General features: G+C 39.6%; 2 protein-coding genes and 1 pseudogene across 6 annotated transcripts; 2 read left to right on the top strand and 1 right to left on the bottom strand.

Moving 5' to 3' along the window:
- The first annotated feature begins 514 nt into the window (after positions 1-514).
- On the top strand, positions 515-11,345 carry LOC137790625 (probable E3 ubiquitin-protein ligase HERC6). Of its 3 annotated transcripts, none has more exons than XM_068585024.1 (23): positions 515-744; positions 1,422-1,572; positions 1,672-1,748; positions 2,157-2,384; positions 3,381-3,472; positions 3,581-3,708; positions 4,176-4,324; positions 4,593-4,648; positions 4,861-4,952; positions 5,068-5,127; positions 5,280-5,373; positions 5,556-5,736; positions 6,393-6,544; positions 7,014-7,133; positions 7,225-7,323; positions 7,533-7,700; positions 8,126-8,266; positions 8,591-8,757; positions 8,932-8,998; positions 9,115-9,185; positions 9,734-9,917; positions 10,446-10,548; positions 10,879-11,345. In XM_068585024.1, exons 1-23 carry the CDS (start codon positions 522-524, stop codon positions 11,112-11,114), a joined length of 3,039 nt encoding a protein of 1,012 aa, XP_068441125.1. In that variant the 5' UTR covers positions 515-521; the 3' UTR covers positions 11,115-11,345. The 3 variants fall into 3 exon arrangements, with proteins under 3 accessions (XP_068441125.1, XP_068441127.1, XP_068441126.1); XM_068585025.1 differs by having other exon boundaries at positions 521-744; positions 1,502-1,572; XM_068585026.1 differs by lacking the exons at positions 1,422-1,572; positions 1,672-1,748; positions 2,157-2,384.
- Positions 11,346-11,891: 546 nt separating this feature from the next.
- yif1b (Yip1 interacting factor homolog B (S. cerevisiae)) lies at positions 11,892-17,201 on the bottom strand. Of its 3 annotated transcripts, XM_068585728.1 has the most exons (9): positions 15,808-16,167; positions 15,643-15,709; positions 15,492-15,594; positions 15,045-15,174; positions 14,795-14,899; positions 14,390-14,526; positions 14,022-14,177; positions 13,681-13,774; positions 11,892-13,199 (listed from the first exon to the last, which is right to left on the bottom strand). In XM_068585728.1, exons 1-9 carry the CDS (start codon positions 15,826-15,828, stop codon positions 13,044-13,046), a joined length of 969 nt encoding a protein of 322 aa, XP_068441829.1. In that variant the 5' UTR covers positions 15,829-16,167; the 3' UTR covers positions 11,892-13,043. The 3 variants fall into 3 exon arrangements, with proteins under 3 accessions (XP_068441829.1, XP_068441832.1, XP_068441830.1); XM_068585731.1 differs by lacking the exons at positions 15,643-15,709; positions 15,808-16,167 and adding an exon at positions 17,072-17,201; XM_068585729.1 differs by lacking the exons at positions 15,643-15,709; positions 15,808-16,167 and adding an exon at positions 17,057-17,200.
- A 24-nt stretch (positions 17,202-17,225) lies between these two features.
- On the top strand, positions 17,226-18,476 carry LOC137791170 (GTPase IMAP family member 4-like; annotated as a pseudogene).
- Positions 18,477-19,970: the final 1,494 nt, after the last annotated feature.

The following is a 19,970-nucleotide window of genomic DNA, read 5'->3' on the forward strand; positions in this document are numbered from 1 at the left end:
TAATCACAACATAACTTATGTAGGTATATTTGTCTTATTTATACTTATTTTTGTGTATTAAAAAGTAATGACAGTTTGACTTGCCTACATCATATTTTGTATTTTTAAGATTGACTGTCAAAAATGTGAGAAAATAGCGCACTGTATGTGAATGGTCGTGATTACACAACGTCGAACGTGACTTTTGAAATATATAAAAGCAACTTCTGAACTTCTGTTGAGCTCATGCTGCCTTCCATGTTTCTTTATAGGATCGTACATTCCAGTATCTCAATCGTACATCCTCTTGGTTGTGCGCTATTGCCTTCCTTCGGTCAAAAGTAAATGACAAATTGTACTATGTTACAAAGTTAGTCATTGTGTTAGACATTTTAACAAGAAATGCACACTCAATATATACCTGAAGAACGGGCAGCTGAAGTGCATAGTTTAAATTCCACCAACTGCACGTGAAGGCAGCATCTTCTGACATAAATAGCCGCCCACCACAAACGTTGTAAGCACATCAGCTGAGTGGAGACATGGTGGTGCAGCTGTACTGTTGGGGAGACAGCTCCAGTGGACAGTTCGGTCCTCGGGAAGCCCTCAGTCCGACTTTATGGACTGTCCCCGGAGTTATAACCAGCATCTGCTGCGGGGACCAGTGCACCTTATTCCTCACTCGGGATGGAGGCGTTTTATCATGTGGACACAACTCACACGGACAACTTGGACGAAAGAAACTCAAAGATGGAAATAAGCCAGGTAATGGTCGACATAATAAGACGAGTCACATCACGTTAACACTCGATAATAGCCCAGTTCAGTTAAATGTAAGATTTTTTTTATTTTTTATTTACAAGTCTGTCGAGTGAATCGGATGAAAGGACGGACTTTATCTTATGTTTACTGACAGTCAACGAGTTTATTGCACTTAAGTTTCAGTTTCGTTTCGTGGAGGCAGCGAAAGTTACCTGAGTGCTTTAAAGTGCGTTGAGTTCAAGTGTTGGTGGGAAAGTCAAGACATCACAAAATCGATTTTGTACGGTCTTACAAAAATATTTACACAATGGTAAATATTCATCAGTAATATGGATATAATGACAAAGGTAAATAATATAAATAGATAATTTTGTAAATTCAGAAAGTAATGTTTACTGTCATGCAAATGACAACACATATGGCATACTAAAATATCTCAAATCTAAGCTTTATCATCTAATCTCACATCACAATATAATATTGTTATATTACCCAGCCATAAGAAGTACATTGTTACTGCCCACCATTGTTAATAAGCACTTTCACTTATCCTACTTTATAGATTATAACACATTTTAAGTAGTAGGGTGATTACAGCCCTAACTGAATGCGTTACATTAGATATGTATTGTTACTCTGTGCATTCCGGTTTGTGACTCTCTGGCCGTCCTCCTGTAAAGGTCGTGTGGAGGGGCTGGGCAATGTGGTGTCCATAGCTTGCGGTCAGGACCACTGTCTGGCTGTGTGTGCATCTGGACAGGTGTTCTCCTGGGGCGCCGGAGGCGATGGACAGCGAGGGATTTTACCAAATCTACTGTGCAACAGACCAAGGCAAGATTTCAGTCTGTTTAATATATGTATATTCATACTTATCACTGAAAGAAAGCAAAGCCTTTTAAGTTGTTATTGTATGGTCTCATCAACATGCAGTCAGGTGCCAATACCACTGCAAATGGCAGTGATTCAAGTTGCTTGTGGGAACTCCCACTCTCTGGCACTGACGAAAGGTAAGACAATGAACACATCTATGACATCTTTGTTTGTTTATATGGAACACTGCCAGTTCTTGTGATGTTAAGTTTTATGAAACGTAGTTATGATTGTCATATGTCACTATGTCACTGTGCCAAATCCAGGCTCCCTATTCCCCTCAGGCACGATAAATCGCTTCACAATAGTATAAGAGGAGCTTCAAGAAAACACAGCTGCAGCAATGGTTTACAAATACAAAGTATATTCAAGAAACAGAGCATTTATATTACGCCTCTTTAATACTTAGTATGTCTTGAGTGGTTAGTGATACCAGCCTCCTACCGATACCACCCGACTGTTATATATGTGAGAAACAATATGTTTTAAAAATGTATAGGCAGTATATTAACTGTGTTTAAATCAATTTTTTTCCCACTTTAAAGGAGGTGATGTCTTTTCGTGGGGTTTGAACAGTCATGGTCAGCTGGGTCTGGGGAAAGACATTACTCTGCAGTATGTCCCAGAACTGGTCTGCACTCTGACCGGCGTAGCGGTGACCCAGATTTCAGCCGGAGCGACCCACACTCTGTTCCTCACACTCCCGGGTCTGGTGTACTGCTGTGGGGCCAATGAATCTGGCCAGCTGGGGCTCAAAAGGGTGGATGAGAAGGGTACAAACACTCTACTCTAACTTACTTTCACATTCACTTGCTCACATGTAGCAAGCGGCAGAATATCCATTAAAGTGGACAATCTGTGCCACCTACAGGCATAGAGAGTAACAGCTACTGCAATTTAAACACTCACCACCTGCAGGCAATGAACTTTTGGCACAGTGCGACTTCATTAATAAACACAAATAGATGTGGATTTGCGCAATCTAAAATATTGCAACTCAAGCGAGTATTATTTGTGACAGAATTGAGATTCTCCTCCTGACGTGGATTCAGAAATGGAGGGAAAATACAATGCATCTGTCTTTGGGCGTCCAGAGCTCCTTCATAGTAATTCTTATTTTGTCAGAAACTGGATGAAAAGGTATGAGTTTATATGTTTGTGTAAAAACATAGACTGGCTATGACTTAAACAATAATGTCAATGACGTGTTTATGCCCAGATGACGTTAGGCATAGAGATGGCATAGCCTAGAACGGCTTTATCTCAACTACATTCAGAAAAGAAAGCATTTTAAAAGTGGTTTGCTTGGTTTCTTGTGGAAAGAACTGACAAAACATTACATCCGCATCATTATGTACGAATTTTGGCATCCGTTTTATCTGTTTATTGCAATTAAATTACAGAAAACTATTTTGGGTTCACGACGCTGTATTAAACCAACCAATATGCAGCTTCGCTAGATGCAGTTAATGCAGTGATAAATATGTTAGTATTAGGTTTTATTGTGCTGTAAACTAAATATTATTTCATCTAATTGTTCGACAAGTTATTGAGGATTCTGGAAAGAGCCTGACGTGTTATTTTTTCAGAGAAAAAAATATTCTTTTGTGACTGGTATGTAATAAATAAATCAGATGTTCTAACAGGTGCTATTAACCTCACAACAACCTCTTGATTATTTACTTTCTTCCATCGTATTTATCCAAACTCATATGTATAGTTTTGAAGTAAGCATCTTTTTTTCTTCCATTTCTCATAACCTTCAACAGGCAGGTTCAACATCTGTATGGTACCCGCCCTCAGATCTCGAGGCGTCTCCTTTATAAGCTGTGGAGAGGCCCACTCTGCTGTGTTAACGCAGGTACAACCACTTCTCACTTTGTTCAATCATAAAGTCTCACTTTGTCAAGATCATGACATGTCTTCACACGTTGCTGCTGGTGATCTTGTGTGACGCTGTGATTTCTAGGATGGCCAGGTTCTCACTTTTGGAGAGGGACGCTACGGTCAGCTGGGTCACAACTCCTCAACTAATGAAGTGATACCCAGACTGGTCGACGGTCTCGGCGGACCTGCCTCTCAGATTTCATGTGGCAGGTAAAAACTAGGCAGACCATTAAATAAAATAAAAAAATACAATGCCAAGAATTGCCCTGGTGGAGAACAAAGTAACACATGCATAGTAACACACACACACACACACACACGTCTCTCTTTCTCTGTGTTGATGACTGTGACTCTATCCAACAAAAACTGCCCACGATGGCTTTGGAGGGCAATAAACTCCACCAGTCTGTGTTTGCTTTACTCTTCCTCATCCCGAGTATGTCACGGCTGAGGATAAACACATGTTGCTGCGCCCCGCACTATGTACCTAACTCTGATAGGTAGAGATAAGGTTGATCATCATAACAGTTTCCTTTTTAAGAAAGGATTATTTAGTTTTGTCATCATGAAATCATGCTTATAATAACTTTGAGAATGTCTAACTCGAGATGCCTAACTTACGTACTTTTATTTTGTAAGGTGCAACATAACATTCACAGCTGTTTCTTGTCTCTCAGACGTCACACTCTGGTTTTGGGCTCCTCCGGCCAGCTGTGGGCTTTTGGTAATGGAGCCAAAGGTCAAATTGGAACAGGGAGGACAGAGGACAGTCTGACTCCCACTCTGGTAGATGTACCATGGACCTCTGACAGTGACATACCCAACGGTGTGTATCTGAAGACAGTGGGTTCTTTAATCGTCCCAGGAGATGCACGTTAGGATGTAACTAACTCCCACGACTAGTGGATGACGTTTTAAGCTAAAGATGGGCCTTTTTCTTGGACAGTTCGATATTCAACCTTCACAACAGTTGATTGTTAAGTATTCAGTGAAATTAAAATGTAAGTATGCCGGGTGTGTTCTGTGAAAGTAGATTGGTGTTATACCAGCAGATTTAAATGCTAATTGTAAATATGTTTTATTTGTTGAAGCAGACTTGAAAATATCAGCCGGGTGGAACACAAGCTTCTCTTACACTTCGCCTACACAGGTAATGTGTTCACCTATTAAAGACTCATTGTTCTGATATACTTTCACATAAATATACCCTGATTTAATTGATTATAAGTAAGCACATTGGTGTGAAACTATTTTTTTCTTCCTAAAATGAATGTCCTTTTTCTATTAAATTGTTCTGGTGAATTTTAAGTTTAAATTGCTATTTTGTCATGATCAAGTGAAATGTATTGTCTGTGATTGAAGAGCTCTGACCGGGGACAGATAACTGGGCGTCTTGATGAAACAACACTGCAAAGATGGCTGTCAATGAGACTTGGCAACGCCGAGGCAAAAAGGTCCTTTTTTCATAACTGTACTACGGTTGTAATTATGTAGCTGCATACATGAAATATCATTCTCATAAGCAGTAACTCCAGTGTTTGTAAGTTCCCCTCTTTGTTTATTCAACAGAGAAATATCTTCGATGTTTATGACGAGTTCAAGTCTTGTTGCAAGTTTCACAAAGTCTGAGTGAGTCTTTTCTAGTGTTTACTGTGTAGTAGCAAACTGTGCCATAATGTCAAGATTATGAGAGTGATCTCGACAATTATAAGCATAGTCTGAATACCATACATCTACACCAGTGCTGCTATTTGGATTAAATCTTTTGTTTTTGGTATCAGTGGGTCTCCATCTCCAGACGCCTTAACTGTGGACCTTGAAGCCGCCGGCCGCGCTTTCGACCAGCTGCTGGCTGTACCGTGGATCAAACAATCCGTAAAGAACATACATTTTCCTTTTTTAATGCTTCACTTTGCTTATTTTTTCTGTTGCTTCAGACATGCATTGGCTGAATGAGGAAAGCTATTTTGTAACGTTGTAATAGATGTAGATGTATTTCTTTACAAACGTGTGCATGCTGTGTGAACATTGCCACCATATATCTATTTTCCATGCAGGTAAACCTTAAAACCCTGATTGGGTTGCTTTATGCATCAACAACTGCCCTGAAGTCAACAGAGGTCCTCTCGATTCTGCTGACATGTCCGCTCCTCCAAGAGGAGTCTCAGGTCATGAACGAGGTGTTGCCGTTGGCCGTCATTATTGGAAAGCTCCATGAAAAGACTCTGGAAACACTGAGTAAACAGATAACTTTATGTATTGTCTTTTTGTTAAAGATGTAAAAATTATGCTTGAGCTTACTGTACGGTTTTGAGAAATATCACAAAATTAGACGTACAATATTATATATTAAACTTTCACTTATTGTGCAAAATTGTTTTCACAGAACAATTATTCAATAGAATAAGATTAAAACTATATCCAGTCATCATAAGATAATGTGATTGTGAAAGAATGTGATATATATATATATATATATATATATATATATATATATATATATATATATATATATATACATATATATATATATATACATATATATATATATATACATATATATATATATATATATATATATATATATACATATATATATATATATATATATATATATATATATATATATATATATATATATATATATATATATATATATACATATATATATATATATATATATAAATGATCTTTACAGGGACATAAAAAATTGATGCTGGAACACACTTGTTGACATGGTTTATGTTATTGAAGTTGATGATGTAGGACTATGAGTTATTTGGTTTATTTAAACATTGATCACATAATTGCAGATATCTGCAGTGTTCACTTTGTTTGTTTTTTCTATATGCATGCTGTCAAACTGGTCTTAATGTGCAGTTTTTGATCTGCAGGACGCCAGTGGTCTTCCCTGACACCCGCCATCCTGAAGAGACACATCTTGGTGTTCAGAAAGGCCCTGGCCTTCATGCTAAGTAATGGCCTCTTGGCCACTCACAACCCGGGAGTCAGATACCTGCTGCAGGCCCTCAAGCTGCTCTACAAAGTCAGTGCTATTACAGTCATGAGTGGGTGCAGTGTCAGAACTATTATAGCCTAGCTTTGGGCTCAAAGATGAAAGGCAATCCTTTAATCTTGGAATGGGCTCCAGACAGATTTTGCCCCTTAATCAAAGTTTTATCTGGAACAGCGGTTGAAAAATAGATTTAGAGGGGGTTGATTGCAGCTCGCTTTTGTTTGTGCTTTAAATTGTCATGAATGTTGCTGCCTTCCAAAGAAAGTGTTTGGTCATTATCTCCGGCAAAGTAATTTTCTAAAGCGATTTTTGGAAAATATTTGTCTTTTTGTGTGATCAGCATCACCACTGAGACTAAAAGTAGTCTCACGGCTGATTCATTGACAGTTTTTTATTTAATTCCCAACACAAGTCAAAAAAAATATTTGTACATGATTGAATGAAGTAATATTCTATTCTATTCTAATATTTTTAAATCATGTTTTCTATTTTTCCGCAGGCAAACAAAGCCGGACAGTCTTACAAAGTCCCACTGAGCACCTTTTATGTGGAGGAAATCAGTACAAGTGTGGCGGCAATCGCTGACATCACTCTTTGGAAAACATTTTCTCACGTCGAGGTAAGAACACACAGTGCAGTATAAACAATCAGTTATTTACTGCCTTTTGTGAAATCATATTCTTGGTAAATTATTGATAATTTTCTTAAAGGATGACGACTCCACACCAGCCATTTTCTGCCGCTATCCATTCCTGTTGAACCTGGTTTGCAAGGTGGCGGTCTTCAACATCTATGCATCCTTCGAGAAGGTACAGTATGTCGTAAGAATAGATCATGATGATGATTTATGATAATGCATTATATGGCTGCAATTGTTTCTTAATATGAGCATTTATTTAAAATAATATATGTCTTGTACTGTATCATTGTAATCAAATTCTTCCCCGCTGTGAGATTTCTTTGTAAAGAAGGGGTTCATTGAGGGGTTCATTTGTAAAGAAGGGGTTTGTAATTCCAGGGTGTGGAACGTGCCACTTACAACCTGGCTTTGTGGTGTCCTGAGAAGTTGAATTGCCAAGACTCGGCCCCGGTGTTCCAGCTAACTCTGAGACGAACTCACCTGGTGGAGGACACCTTCAGGCAGCTGAAGGCAGCAGACCACTGCGCTTTCAAAAGGGAGCTGTTGGTAAACACGCCATCAACACTTTGCCAGCTTCTGTGTTCCGAAGCAAAGTTGTGTAGCTTCATGGCAACACTTCCCACAATACAACTGAAACCAAATAGCATGTTTTACACTATTGTTATTCGTGTAAAATGAATTGTCCCCTCATGCAAGTTGTTTGTTACAGTAAAGAATTGAGATACAATTGGAAATTAATTGTCAAAAAAAAAATCCAAACACAAATTACAAATGTTTATGTTATCAAAATAAGAGTACAATGAATGAGTGAAGGTGAGCTGTCAGTATAGTAATTATGCATTTGGAAGTCCCACAAAACAGTTTGTTACTTGCACACTATGGATGTCAGGGAAGTCAACCCTGTATGGATATTTATTGTCAGTGATGATAGTAATTCAGTTTGTGTTCAAAGGATTCTATTCTATTCCTAGGTGCAATTTGTAGATAACCGGAAGTTGACAAATGTCCACAAAAGAGACTTCTTCCTGCATGTGTTTGATGAGCTGATAGCTCCTGAGTCTGAATGGTTCATGTTCAATGAGAGCAAGACTCTGGCTTGGTTCCCTCCTAAGGTAAGATCAGAAAATAAAAGTAACCATTTATTCAATCCTTGCACATACTAATCTTTTTTGTAAGCACTAAACAAATCCCTCAACCGGATTTATGTATTTGGCCTATTTGTGGCAACACGGTACTTTTAAAACATTTAAGACGATTGCATACAAGTGAGCTGAGTACAATAAAGTGTGAAGAAATAATGTTGATTGTACAACATGAATGTGCTTTTTACGTCTCAGTTGAAGACAGTACATTTTGACCATATCATCCTTTGAAAACTTGTGAGAGTTATGGCGTCATGTCAAATCCTTCTCACGTGTTTGTCATCAACCAAACAGCCAAAGGTGGAGGAGAAGACTTACTTCCTGTTTGGCATTCTGTGTGGCCTGGCTCTTTACAACCACAACATCGTCTGCATGCCCTTCCCACTGGTCCTCTTCAAGAAGCTGCTGAGAGTCAAACCCTCACTGGACGACATGAAGGAGTTTGAACCTGTCATGGCAGAGTAATGTTTTTGTTTTGTTTTTGTTTTCTATTCTTGATTAACAGAAGACATTTGTGCATAACTACAGATAATGTATCATCTGTTTGGTAGTTTTGATTTGAAACAATAATTGATGACATCTGCACATCAAAGTTGTATTCAGTTGATCTTTTTGCACATTCACTGTGTCTTCAGGTCTTTGAGGTGCATGTTGGAGGACTACACCCCTGATGTAGTCAATGACCTGGAGACCCCTTTCACTGTACGTTTATTAAATCACAGTCTGAATGAGTGCCAGTGTAATTACATATTTGGACCCCGATGCCTACATATATTGCTGCAATATTCTAAACTGGCTATAATTACTATCCCTTACAGGCGCCCTGGTGCGGGGAGGAAGTTGAGCTTGATCCGACAGAAGCTGGAAAACTTGTCACAGCGTCAAACAAGTATGCTTCCACAGTCTGCACGATATGCACAGCAGCACAGATTTAGAGTCTGCCTCACAAACTTTAAACGTTTAAACATTTGTCAGTCTGTGTCTGTGATATCCTCTCACATTTCTTGCCATTTCGCTGTGAGTAACGTCCAGTTCAAACCTTTGTCCCATAGAGGGCAATGCAGCGAAACCTTTAGGAACATTTATCTGAACAGACTTACAGCGGAGATGGAAGATTTCTGGACATCTCCAACTCTCAGTTGAAGCTACTTTTATATTTTAGTTTACATTTGTTATTATGTTTTCTGGTTGTCCGCCGGTCCAGACCATTCTGGTGAACGCGGAACCTCAGGAACACGCGGAAGGGATTTCTTCTAATTCGGCGCACGTCCATTTGGACTCAAAGACGAACTGATTTGATTTATTTTGGGGGTCAAAGGTCACCGTGACCTCACAAAACATGTTTTTAACTATTTTACACGAATGTCTAAGAGGACTGGTTGACTGAGGAATAAAACTGCAGAGCACTAATTCCTGTTTCATTCTTTTTCTTAACAGAAAACAGTTCGTAGACGCCTTCATCAACTATGCCTTCAACAAATCAGTGGAGGGAGTGTTTGAAGCGTTTAAGAAGGGCTTCTTCAAGGTGTGTGACATCGACGTGGTGGAGTTCTTCCAGCCCGAGGAGTTGCATGCAGTGACGGTGGGCCAAGAAAACTATGACTGGGAGGTGTTCAAGAAGGTCTGCTCAAGAAGCTTTTTCCTTTTGAATCTTGAAGAGTCAGACATGTAGAAACTGAGCTTTATCGCCACCCACTCACTTTCTGAGTTTAGCTTATGCAATTAGTAATTGTTGGTTATTTTAAAGTTTCACCAGAACAAATCAACAAGAAGTGATTTAAAGTTCAGGCATGCAAAGTTCATCAGCACACAATATAGCTTTTACCAAGTCATCATGAAATAAGGACATAACACAGAAAATCAAATTTAAAACTATGTTGTGGAATTTGGGTTATGAGCCACAAAGTTTGGGAAGATCTTTGACACATTTTTATATCCTGTTGAAAAATGTCAAAGGTAGCTCGGAACAAACTGGCTGTTGGTTAAATCCGTTGATTAAAACGTTGATTCTTCCTCTCTGAGTTGAAGTGCAGCAGAAGTAAAAGGTGGCATAAAGTAGCATTATATAATGTGATTGTGAAAAATAATGGACATAATAATGTAATGTACAGTGATTGAGTAAATTCCACATGTGTGTTTTCCCAAACAGAACACCGTTTATGAAGGAGAATACCATGACCAGCATCCAAACATCGTGACTTTCTGGGAGGTGTTTGAGAATCTGACACCGGAGGAAAAGAAAAAGTTCCTTTGTAAGTAATAGCAACTGTGGCTCAGTGGTTAGCATGCTGGTCTTTCAATCAGTGGATCAGAGGATTGGTGGTTTGAGCCTCGGCTCTGCTAGTCCTTGTCGTTACGTCCTTGAGCAAGACACTTAACCCTGAATCGGTCCCCGTTGCTGTGTCTATGGTTTATAGAGCAAAAATGGAAGTTGCTTTGGATAAAAGTGTCAGCTAAATGTAATATAAATTGACTGTTGATTTTTATAGTTGAACAATTTCAGCTGAGCGAAACATTCACATTCATGTTTTTTTCCTATGAAGTTGTCTTTAATTCATTTAAGATGCTATTTTTGCCACCAGTGTTCCTCACGGGCTGCAACCGGGTGCCCTTCTGTGGCATGGAGAGCATCGAGATGAGAGTCGCCGTCTTGCCCAACGCCACTGAGATCCATTTGCCAGAATCCCTCACCTGTCACTATCTGTTACTGCTCCCGCTCTACGAGCGGTACCCAGTGGAGAGGACAATGCAGACCAGGCTTCGTCAGGCTATTAATCACAACAGAGGCTTCTGGAAGAATGTGGACACGACAGAATGAAGTCTTCGTCATTCAAACGTCGTCAAGTCCTGTATTGAGCATTATTGTACCACTACAAAGAAATATAACCAGCATTTCCACATGTTTATTTAGCTTTAGTGAGTCACAAAGAATATTGAGATTTAGATGTGTTATGTTTGTGTGATTTAGAAAACACTATATTGTGTGATAATCAGGAAGTACATAATTTCCTTGCTTTTCTTACCGAAATAACCTACTAAATAAATACATGTATCTTCAATACGGGCTTGCAGGTTGTTGTGATTTTTTTTTTAAATGCTGTAATTTCAATGGTTTTGTTTGTAACCACTGGTCAAATATTCAACAGTGTAGTTATTCCCTGGATTATGTAATTGCCTAGTGGACTCAGTAAATGTATTATCGTTTAGGAAATTCTTGATGATATAGTTAACAGCAGGCCTGATAGTCGCATTAACTTGAAACAACAGCACATCACACTTAAAAACTCAAGGCTCAAAGAAAAGATAAAAAAAAGGGACATTTTAGTTTGCAGTACTCAAGGATTTAACCTTCTTCCCCTTCATAACACAAGGGGAAAGAAGGAAGATTACATATTGTAATGCAAATGTAGCTGCAATAGTTTCTTTGGTAAATAAAAAAAAAAATCTACATGCAAATTTTGAGCACATAAGGAAGTGGGTATCATTCGTCAGGAGTAATCCTCGAAAAAGTTAAATACTGGCTCCACAAGTATGGAATAAATAATTTGTAATTCTGCAATTGTAGGAATTATCTTTAAATGAGCACTCAAAATAATTGGGGAAAAAGGTTTTATTGGCATCTCAGTTGACTGAAAAAGCATTCATCAATAATTTGATGTTCTGGGAAAGATGCTAAAATCCTGATTCTTGAATTAATTTAAATAAATGTGATTCCTACCCTGGTTTGATCTGACATTGGCAACATACAAAACGCTGTGACATTAGATGATATACAAGCACATTAAAGCACAAGAAAGTAAACAATTTTCCCAGAACAAACCATATCCCCCCTCCCTTTTATGTACATCTTTCAATATGAAAAGCACTAAATCATTTACTCTGTTTTTAAAAAGGATATCAAAGTTCACTTGACATTTAACTGCGAGGTCCACACCCTCATGTCGTGTCTTAGAAACAGTTGTAAGCCACGACATGAGGGTGTAGATGTTTCTATTCAAGAATTGTCAGGCATCAAAGCTCATCATGTATCAAAGCACATACAAAACAATGAAACAGATACAATTGAGGGGTCACTACGCTTACACTCCAGTTAGATGACCCTTGTTTCGAGATCCGATCATGACAACAGGTGTTTCTCTCAGTCATAAAGTAAACAATTTGTCAGAAATCGAAGCAGAGCCTCCTTTAAACCTGGATTTGACATTTTTCTCGTCATCAAATGGACGGTTTGTATGAGGTTAGTGTGCTTTCTTTAGTCGGCTCAGAACAATGACATGAAATATCAGACTTAAGCAACATCTGTAATAATACTTTTTCTATACACAAACATATTTAAATATTACTAAAACACATAATTAACAAATAATTACAATGTATAGAAAACCAACTTAAAGCCACTTACATTTTTCACACATGGAAGACACTACATACAAAAAAGGCAATACCAATGTCTCAGGGCGGTGCTGTGAGAAAAAAAAGGCAGTAGTGCCTCACGTCCTCTCCTAATAGTCTTGTAGCATGTGTTGTTTTGCACCATGCATACGTGGTGTGCGTCGTGTGACTGTGCAAGTCTATCTCGATGTCTGGGAAGTGGTGGGATATTTTCCAGACAACTGTTGTTATGCGTTTCATCCAAGTCCAGCTTCTTCGATGTGTGTGTGTGTGTGTGTGTGTTTTGTTGAGTTTTTAAGATGGTTAGAATGGCATTCGGACAGCCCAGTTCATCTACACAATGAGTGTGTGGGTTTTATCTGATGAGGTGGTAGGTGAGCCAGTACATGACGATGGGTTGTGCTGCTGCTATAGACATGGTGAGGTACATCCTCAGCTGGTTTCTGGTTCCTCTCACCAGTCTCCCCTCTGCCGCCGCTTCAGATAACAGCTTCAGACGCAGCGTTCTGATCTAAGAGACAAAAATATAATATTCATTAATCGACCATTGAACACAAACACGCACACGCACACACACATTTATATATATATATACATACATACATACATACATACATACATACATACATACATACATACATACATACATACGTGTGTGTGTGTGTGTGTGTGTTCAATGGTCGATTAATGAATATTACACAACATCCATTCTTTGTGTTGGTGACACTGTTCAGATTTTGGTTAATTAAGTTATCTCAATAGGATGTAGTCCATTTAAACACTTTGCAGGCGTGTTTAATTGAATTATGTTGTACAGGTGTAGCTGATAAATTGGCCAGTGAGTGTTAATGTGTGTGCGATGTGAGTATGGATGACATCAAGAGTGTATAAGTAGGTTAAAACAGCAACATGAAGGAACGTGAGAGAGTGTGCAATCACGGCAAACAAGATCATTAATTTAAACCCAAGAGTTAGTAGATGCTGTTACTCACCATAAAAACAAAGATGGAGGCACAGCACCACAGTAAAGAGAGATAGTACGCTGGCCTCCCAAACAACAGGCCTGCTACTACCCCTATAATCATCCTGAGGAAACGGAGAGAAGAGAGATGCATTAACATTCATAGGTTAGGTATAATATCCACAGAACTTTCATGTTAAATTACATTTACGAGATGTTTTGGCCTTTTCCATTGAGGGAAAATTTACGGTTAGAAAAGAATAAACATCTCAGCAAAACAAAGAAACACAACTATTGAGAGGAGGTGAGAGGCTTCAGAGAGTGAGTTGGTGATGAAAAACTGAACCTAGAAAGCTGCTGTGCATGCCATACCCAACATATTTATAGCCGGAAAAGGCCAGCAGGTCTATGGTCGTGAGGTCAGTGTTAACGGTCACAAGGTAGAGCGACAGCAGGACCGCCAGGACTTCCATGATCAACCACACCAATGCTGAGCTGGCCTGAACACCCAGCAGCTCCGGAGAAAACCTGAAGGGTGAACAAATTTATAGTCCCTTCAGAATGATACAGTGTGAACTCTACAGTAGATACCTAGAATTCACATTAAACCAACAAACAGCAAACAACTAAGAAATATTCAACCTTTTTTTAATGATCATAAAGCATATTAGATTAGCATATTTTCAAAACCGGTATCATTGTTGTTGTCGTTGATAAGAATGGATGTGTATCATCTGTACCTGTTCTGTGTGCCGAGGGCCAGTCCAGCCACCAGGACGTATGTGATGAAGCCCATGGCGGGAATGTAGAGATCAGGAGCGTTCACATCAAAGCGTGGAGCCACAGGAGTGTCCTGCTGGTAGCTCACCTCCCAGTTCTACAACACACACATGATCACACACTTACAACTTGCTCAATCCTTACCGACTACACTTTGGGCTGAAAACATGTAGTACTGTAGCATAGATTCTTGCAAATTATCATTATTATTTTTTAATATTAAAATTAAACTACAAGCAGAACAAGAAATAGGTATTTTGTCTCAACACACTGTCTACAAAAAGCCTAACATGCACAGTATTACCTCTACTGGTGCACAGTAGCATACAGAATAATGTATATTTAGCAGGTGTAAACAGACTTACCTCGTGCATGTAAGGAAAAACTAGAAGGCCCAGTTTCTTCCCAACGTACACCGTATCCACAGCAAAATAATACTTTAGCTTAGAAATTGGGATGAACCTGTCCAGCTGAAACAAGCAAGCGTAAACACATTATTCATCCTTCTTTTGCCTTGATCTGATGTATTAACAGGCCTTTGAAGCCATTTTGAAGGACACCTTTTGCATAATATCTGGTTAGCAATAATATAAAATATGAAAGACTCATTCTTACATTCTTGTCCACCATTTCCCTTCCCTGTGATGCCAGTGAGCTGCCATATGCCATGGCCAGGTTAGACATGGGGTCCGACAGGATGGATTGGGCAGAAAATTCTGCTGGTTGAGGCCCGGCCTGCTGGTTACTGCCAACATAATCACAAGAACATGCAACTTAAAGTAAATGACACATGTGTCAGCTAAAATCAATACATGCATATGGTAAATTAATTTGTGAGAAGACGATACAAAAGACTGTAAAGCCAAATTAGCAGAAAGCAAATTAGCGTACTAGGAGTTGTCTTGTTTTTTATTCCCCGCCCCTCCCCCATAGAGTCAAAATGACATTGATCTGATTGATTTTTCCTTGATGTATTATGATGCAGAAACACAGTAACAAAGTGCAATCAGACGACATATTCAGAACAGTTCCTAGCCAGCCTAACTTCAGCCTTGCTCCCACCTGTATCCTGCCTGTCGTCCATGTGCAGCTCCACTCGTATCCTCAAACAGCTGGTTTCCGTCTATCCCATCCACGGAGCTATTCCTTAAACGCATAGTAGGCTCTGGGTGAAAAGAGAGTGGTGAAAAATGTGTCAAGGGGTTGCCCAAACCTTGTAAAGCAAGCAAATGCAAGACAGCCACAATTACAGGAAAACCTGAGTAACAAGCATGCACCAACTGTGTGAAGAGGAGAATTTTCCAAATGTATTGTCACCCTTTTTTGTTGTTTAAGTTATATTTAAATTCATAGACATTCAAGATCTACCAGTCTCTACCATTGGTTGCCCTGTGGACATGCTGAACTTCTTTGGCCGACTGAAGTCTGGAGCATATCAAAGACAACCACTACGGAATATGCATGCCTGAAGATGTGAAGTGTGTCCTTGGAGCTCTGTTTGTGTAGAACAGTGTAGAAATCCCAGAAGTAATTTTACACAGAAGAAAACAAAACATGGGCGTGGCATTATCAGAGCATCCTCTGTGGCAAACAATAGCAGATTTATTTCCCCACTTCTGAAGGGGCAATAAAGTTAAAGTGTACTGCTAAATTTACTCTCGAATCACAAATGTATTAACAGAGTTGTTGTTCTAATGTGAAATTATTGCCAAAACGGTTATAACTGTTCACCCAACCCCAGTGTGAATATCTAATGCAGGAGGAGCTTGTTATATCCATTCCCTGAGGAAGTAGTAACCTCATCACACACACGTATCACGAGAGCAGATTGCATAACCTCGAGAGCCACAAGCTGTTTCAGTTTCAACCTCCTTTCCCTGTCAGTCCAAAGGACTAAGAATACATGACCCACGTGACATAAAACCTACAGGTCAACACAGAACATTGGTCTGGTGTGCTTTGGGGAAGCTTGTTTACAAGTGGGGATGCACAGATACTCGTTTGGAGCACTTGAGAGAACGTTAAAGCAAATGTATTTCTGGCTATAGCCTCATTGTGAATGAGGCTATAGCCAGAAATACATTCGACAGCCGAAGGCAGACCCTTATACTCGTCACACATTCCTGCCTGCGGATCCGAGTCAAAAATAAACACAAGACCCAAATTCTAACTTGTATACATGATAAGGTAACATTGGCTAACATGCATTAAATAGTCTGTAAACAAATGGCTTGATCCCACAGAGCCATCCACACAGGACCTGTAACGCCACAGACCCCCGAGTCACGTTACGTTACAGTTAGCCAGCCGAGCTCGTGTAACCTAGCTAAATTAGGTCGTTAATTAATCATTTGTGGGGAAGCTACCAACTTCATTTAGCCAATACTGTCTTCCGCATTACTTACGATTAAAATGTGGCGATGCTACGTGTAATTTTTAGTGTCTGTGCTTCTACAAGTTGTTCAACGGTCTCTAGCTAGCCATTAGCCTCAACCGGCAACACCATCATCATCATCAGTTCAGATAACGTCCTGTTCCAGAAAGATAGCAAGAACAAAATGTGCACATGCAGCTAACAGCTTATATTAAACGCTGATTTAAGAGACGAAGTCACGTCCGTAACTTACGCTGTCTGAACCCACTTTGAGTTGGTGTATAATCCATTTGGACAAACGAGAAGGTAGCAGTCAGTTTACTGACTCTTCTTGCTGCTAGCGAGCAACACGGCAGTGTTGAGCCGGAGCGAGTGGTGCACTTAACCCGGAAGTAAACGCTCCCTTCTTCGTTTTTGTTGTGATGACTGGTTACAAACCCATGTGGAAGCTAAATACCGTCCCCTACTGTAACGAACAGGTTAAATAATACAACGGTTGTTTTATCTTGTGCTTTATCTCCAACAATTGTGAAATACTCCACTTTCTTGATTTTGCCTCTTGAAGCATTGCAATTGAGTACAGCATATTTTAGGTACCTATAAGGCTACTTTGTTATTTCTATTTTATTTTTCATTTGTGCGTCTTTTAACTTCTACTTCACTATGTTTCATAGGGAATTATTGTCCCATGAGTCCTGTTCTAGCCTTAGAAAAAGGCTAATGATTATGTATGATCCATCACTGATACAGCTTCAGTTCTACTAAAAACAGTTAGAATAGAACTATAATGGACAATGTACCAAACATCCAACTAAAAATGGTAATGCATCTATGAAAGTTAATACTATGTTTACATTATTGTCATTAAAACTCTGACTACAACTATCCAACAACTGACGATATGTCTTGCATTGCTTTGTAGATGTTGATCCACATGAAGAAATACGAATAGTGCTTATTGGAAAGACATGAAATGGGAAGAGTGTCTCGGGAAATTCCATCCTAAATCGAAAGGCTTTTATCTCAGTCCTCTCTCCACGCTCTATAAGTCCGAATGCAAAAAGGCCAAAGGAATGGTAGATGGACGCAGGGTCACGGTCATTGACACACCAGGAATCTATGATACCAGATACAAAGAAGTGGAGGTGATCAGAAAGCTGAAAGAATGCATCTCTGACTCTGCTCCCGCTCCACACGTGTTCCTAATCGTGGTCAAGTTGAGCAGATTCACATTGGAAGAACAGAAAACTGTGGAATTCCTGCAGCAGGTCTTCAGGGATCAAGCTGCAGATTACTCCTTGGTTCTCTTCACTCACGGTGACCGCCTGGGAAGCACAAGAATTGAAGATTTCTTTAGGAAAAGTCAACCGCTTAACAATTTGATTGCTAAATGTAACTGGCGTTATCATGTCCTCGATAACACGGTCCCCAATAACGAACAGGTGCCTCAACTGCTTGCAAAGATAGTAACTATGGTCCGTGATAATGGAGGAACATTTTACACGAATGAAATGTTCCAGGAGGCTGAGCGAGCGATCCAGGAAAAAGAAGAGATGATCATGATGGCAAGTGCAATGCAAAAAACACAAAAAGAAGAAGAATTGAGAGCAATGTTCAAAGGAGAACAGCTGCAAGATGAGTTAAAGTCTCAACATGAATGGTATAAAACCTAATCAAGAGAAAAGGCGGAGAAAAAACAAATTCATTAAATCTGGTCTGGTGGTGACATCTACTGAAGTGGGTGTTGCGATTGGGGTTGCTGCAACAAGTGTCGTGGTCCAGTCTGCATGGCCGTCGGAGCAGTCATGGGTGGAGTTGTCGGGGCTGTTGTGGGAGTCTTAGCACCAGCAGCAGTAAAAGCTCTGAGAAAGAAATGCACTGTACAGTAAAACTGTATTTACATGCCCTGTGTGCTGAAGATGACATGGATCAAAGAACTGATACAGCCACATGTACTGTCTGCTCTTTAAAACTAGAAGTTCATCCAGATATATTTGAGTTCTGATATAGGCAACATAAAGCTGTGATAGAGCTGTGTTTCTACGTAAAAAAGCAGTTTTAGGCAGTAAGGAAGTGGCTACGTGTAAAGATTTGTACACAAAGCGGTCACAGAAACACTGCAGGCAAGTTTCCCTTAACAGTATCCTGTATCATAAACACACAGAACTGTACTAACTGTTCATGTACAAACGGTGGCGGGTTAATGGTCAAATAAATGTGTGAAAAAAATAATAAATAAAGTCAGTCCTCATTTTTCTTGTTCGTCTTTTGTTGAAATCACTTTGTGTCTCCCTCTGCTGACATCTGGACTCACTGGCCCTCAGGTGAATTTGTCCATCTCTCCACAAATGGACTGTACTCTGCTTAAAGGAGCTTCTCATGCACATACTTACGAGGCACACAAATGTACAGTCATCCTCTGGCTCTGACACACACACACACACATGCACACACACACACACACACACACACACACACACACACACACACACACACACATGCTGAGGCCACAATAGGGACTATGTCAAGGGGTTTTCTCATGCGGTAGTAATTGTTCCAAAGGCCACAGAGGAGGTCAACAATGGAGGCTTACGGTTAACAGCTTGGTATGCTGTGACTTGTGCTCGAGGTGGATCTGTCTTTGGAAATTACATTCAGCAACCCAGAGTGCTCAATTCAAGCACAGACAAGCAAAACATAATGTATGTGTGCCTGGCTGCATCTGAGCAATACTGCATTTTGCGTGCATCCTAATGTGGCGTGTGTTTGTGTTTGTGTGTGTTTGTGTATATACACATATAGTTTTTTCCAAATGTTCTGATTCCATTTCAACGACAAGAAAATGCACTTTAAGCAAAGTACAGGGCCCGGAACAGTTTTAATGTGCATTTCAAATTCGGTCGGAAATGAACACAAATTGCAATTTCTCAAAATAGTTCAGTTCAGTCCCTAAACAATAGATCTTGATTTTAAGATTCTAAGATAGTTATTTACATCACATTTTAATCTAAACCTCTATGCGGTTCCCCTCACCCAGAACATACACCATCATACAAAGAGCCAGATGGAGAATGTAGGCTAAGTAGAAGTAATTAGATACGTTTGCTGACGTTTGACAGTGTTCAGCTGTGAGAACAGATTGTGATTAAAACGCCTACATTCAAAAT

This window comes from Clinocottus analis, unplaced genomic scaffold, assembly GCF_023055335.1.
Source record: "Clinocottus analis isolate CAN_PGR_092001 unplaced genomic scaffold, fCliAna1.0.p SCAF_2, whole genome shotgun sequence".
NCBI lineage: Eukaryota > Metazoa > Chordata > Actinopteri > Perciformes > Cottidae > Clinocottus > Clinocottus analis.

Excerpts from the sequence above, each read along its gene's own strand:
- yif1b (XM_068585728.1), bottom strand. The coding sequence starts at position 15,828 with ATGTCCACAGGGCAACCAATG. Across the intron at positions 15,595-15,642 it reads GCATTTGCTTGCTTTACAAG|AGCCTACTATGCGTTTAAGG; the intron begins GTTTGGGCAACC and ends CTTTTCACCCAG. Across the intron at positions 14,178-14,389 it reads GCCCTCGGCACACAGAACAG|GTTTTCTCCGGAGCTGCTGG; the intron begins GTACAGATGATA and ends TTCACCCTTCAG.
- LOC137790625 (XM_068585024.1), top strand. The coding sequence starts at position 522 with ATGGTGGTGCAGCTGTACTGTTGGGGAGACAGCTCCAGTGGACAGTTC. Across the intron at positions 8,758-8,931 it reads TTTGAACCTGTCATGGCAGA|GTCTTTGAGGTGCATGTTGG; the intron begins GTAATGTTTTTG and ends CTGTGTCTTCAG. Across the intron at positions 10,549-10,878 it reads GGAAAAGAAAAAGTTCCTTT|TGTTCCTCACGGGCTGCAAC; the intron begins GTAAGTAATAGC and ends TTTTGCCACCAG.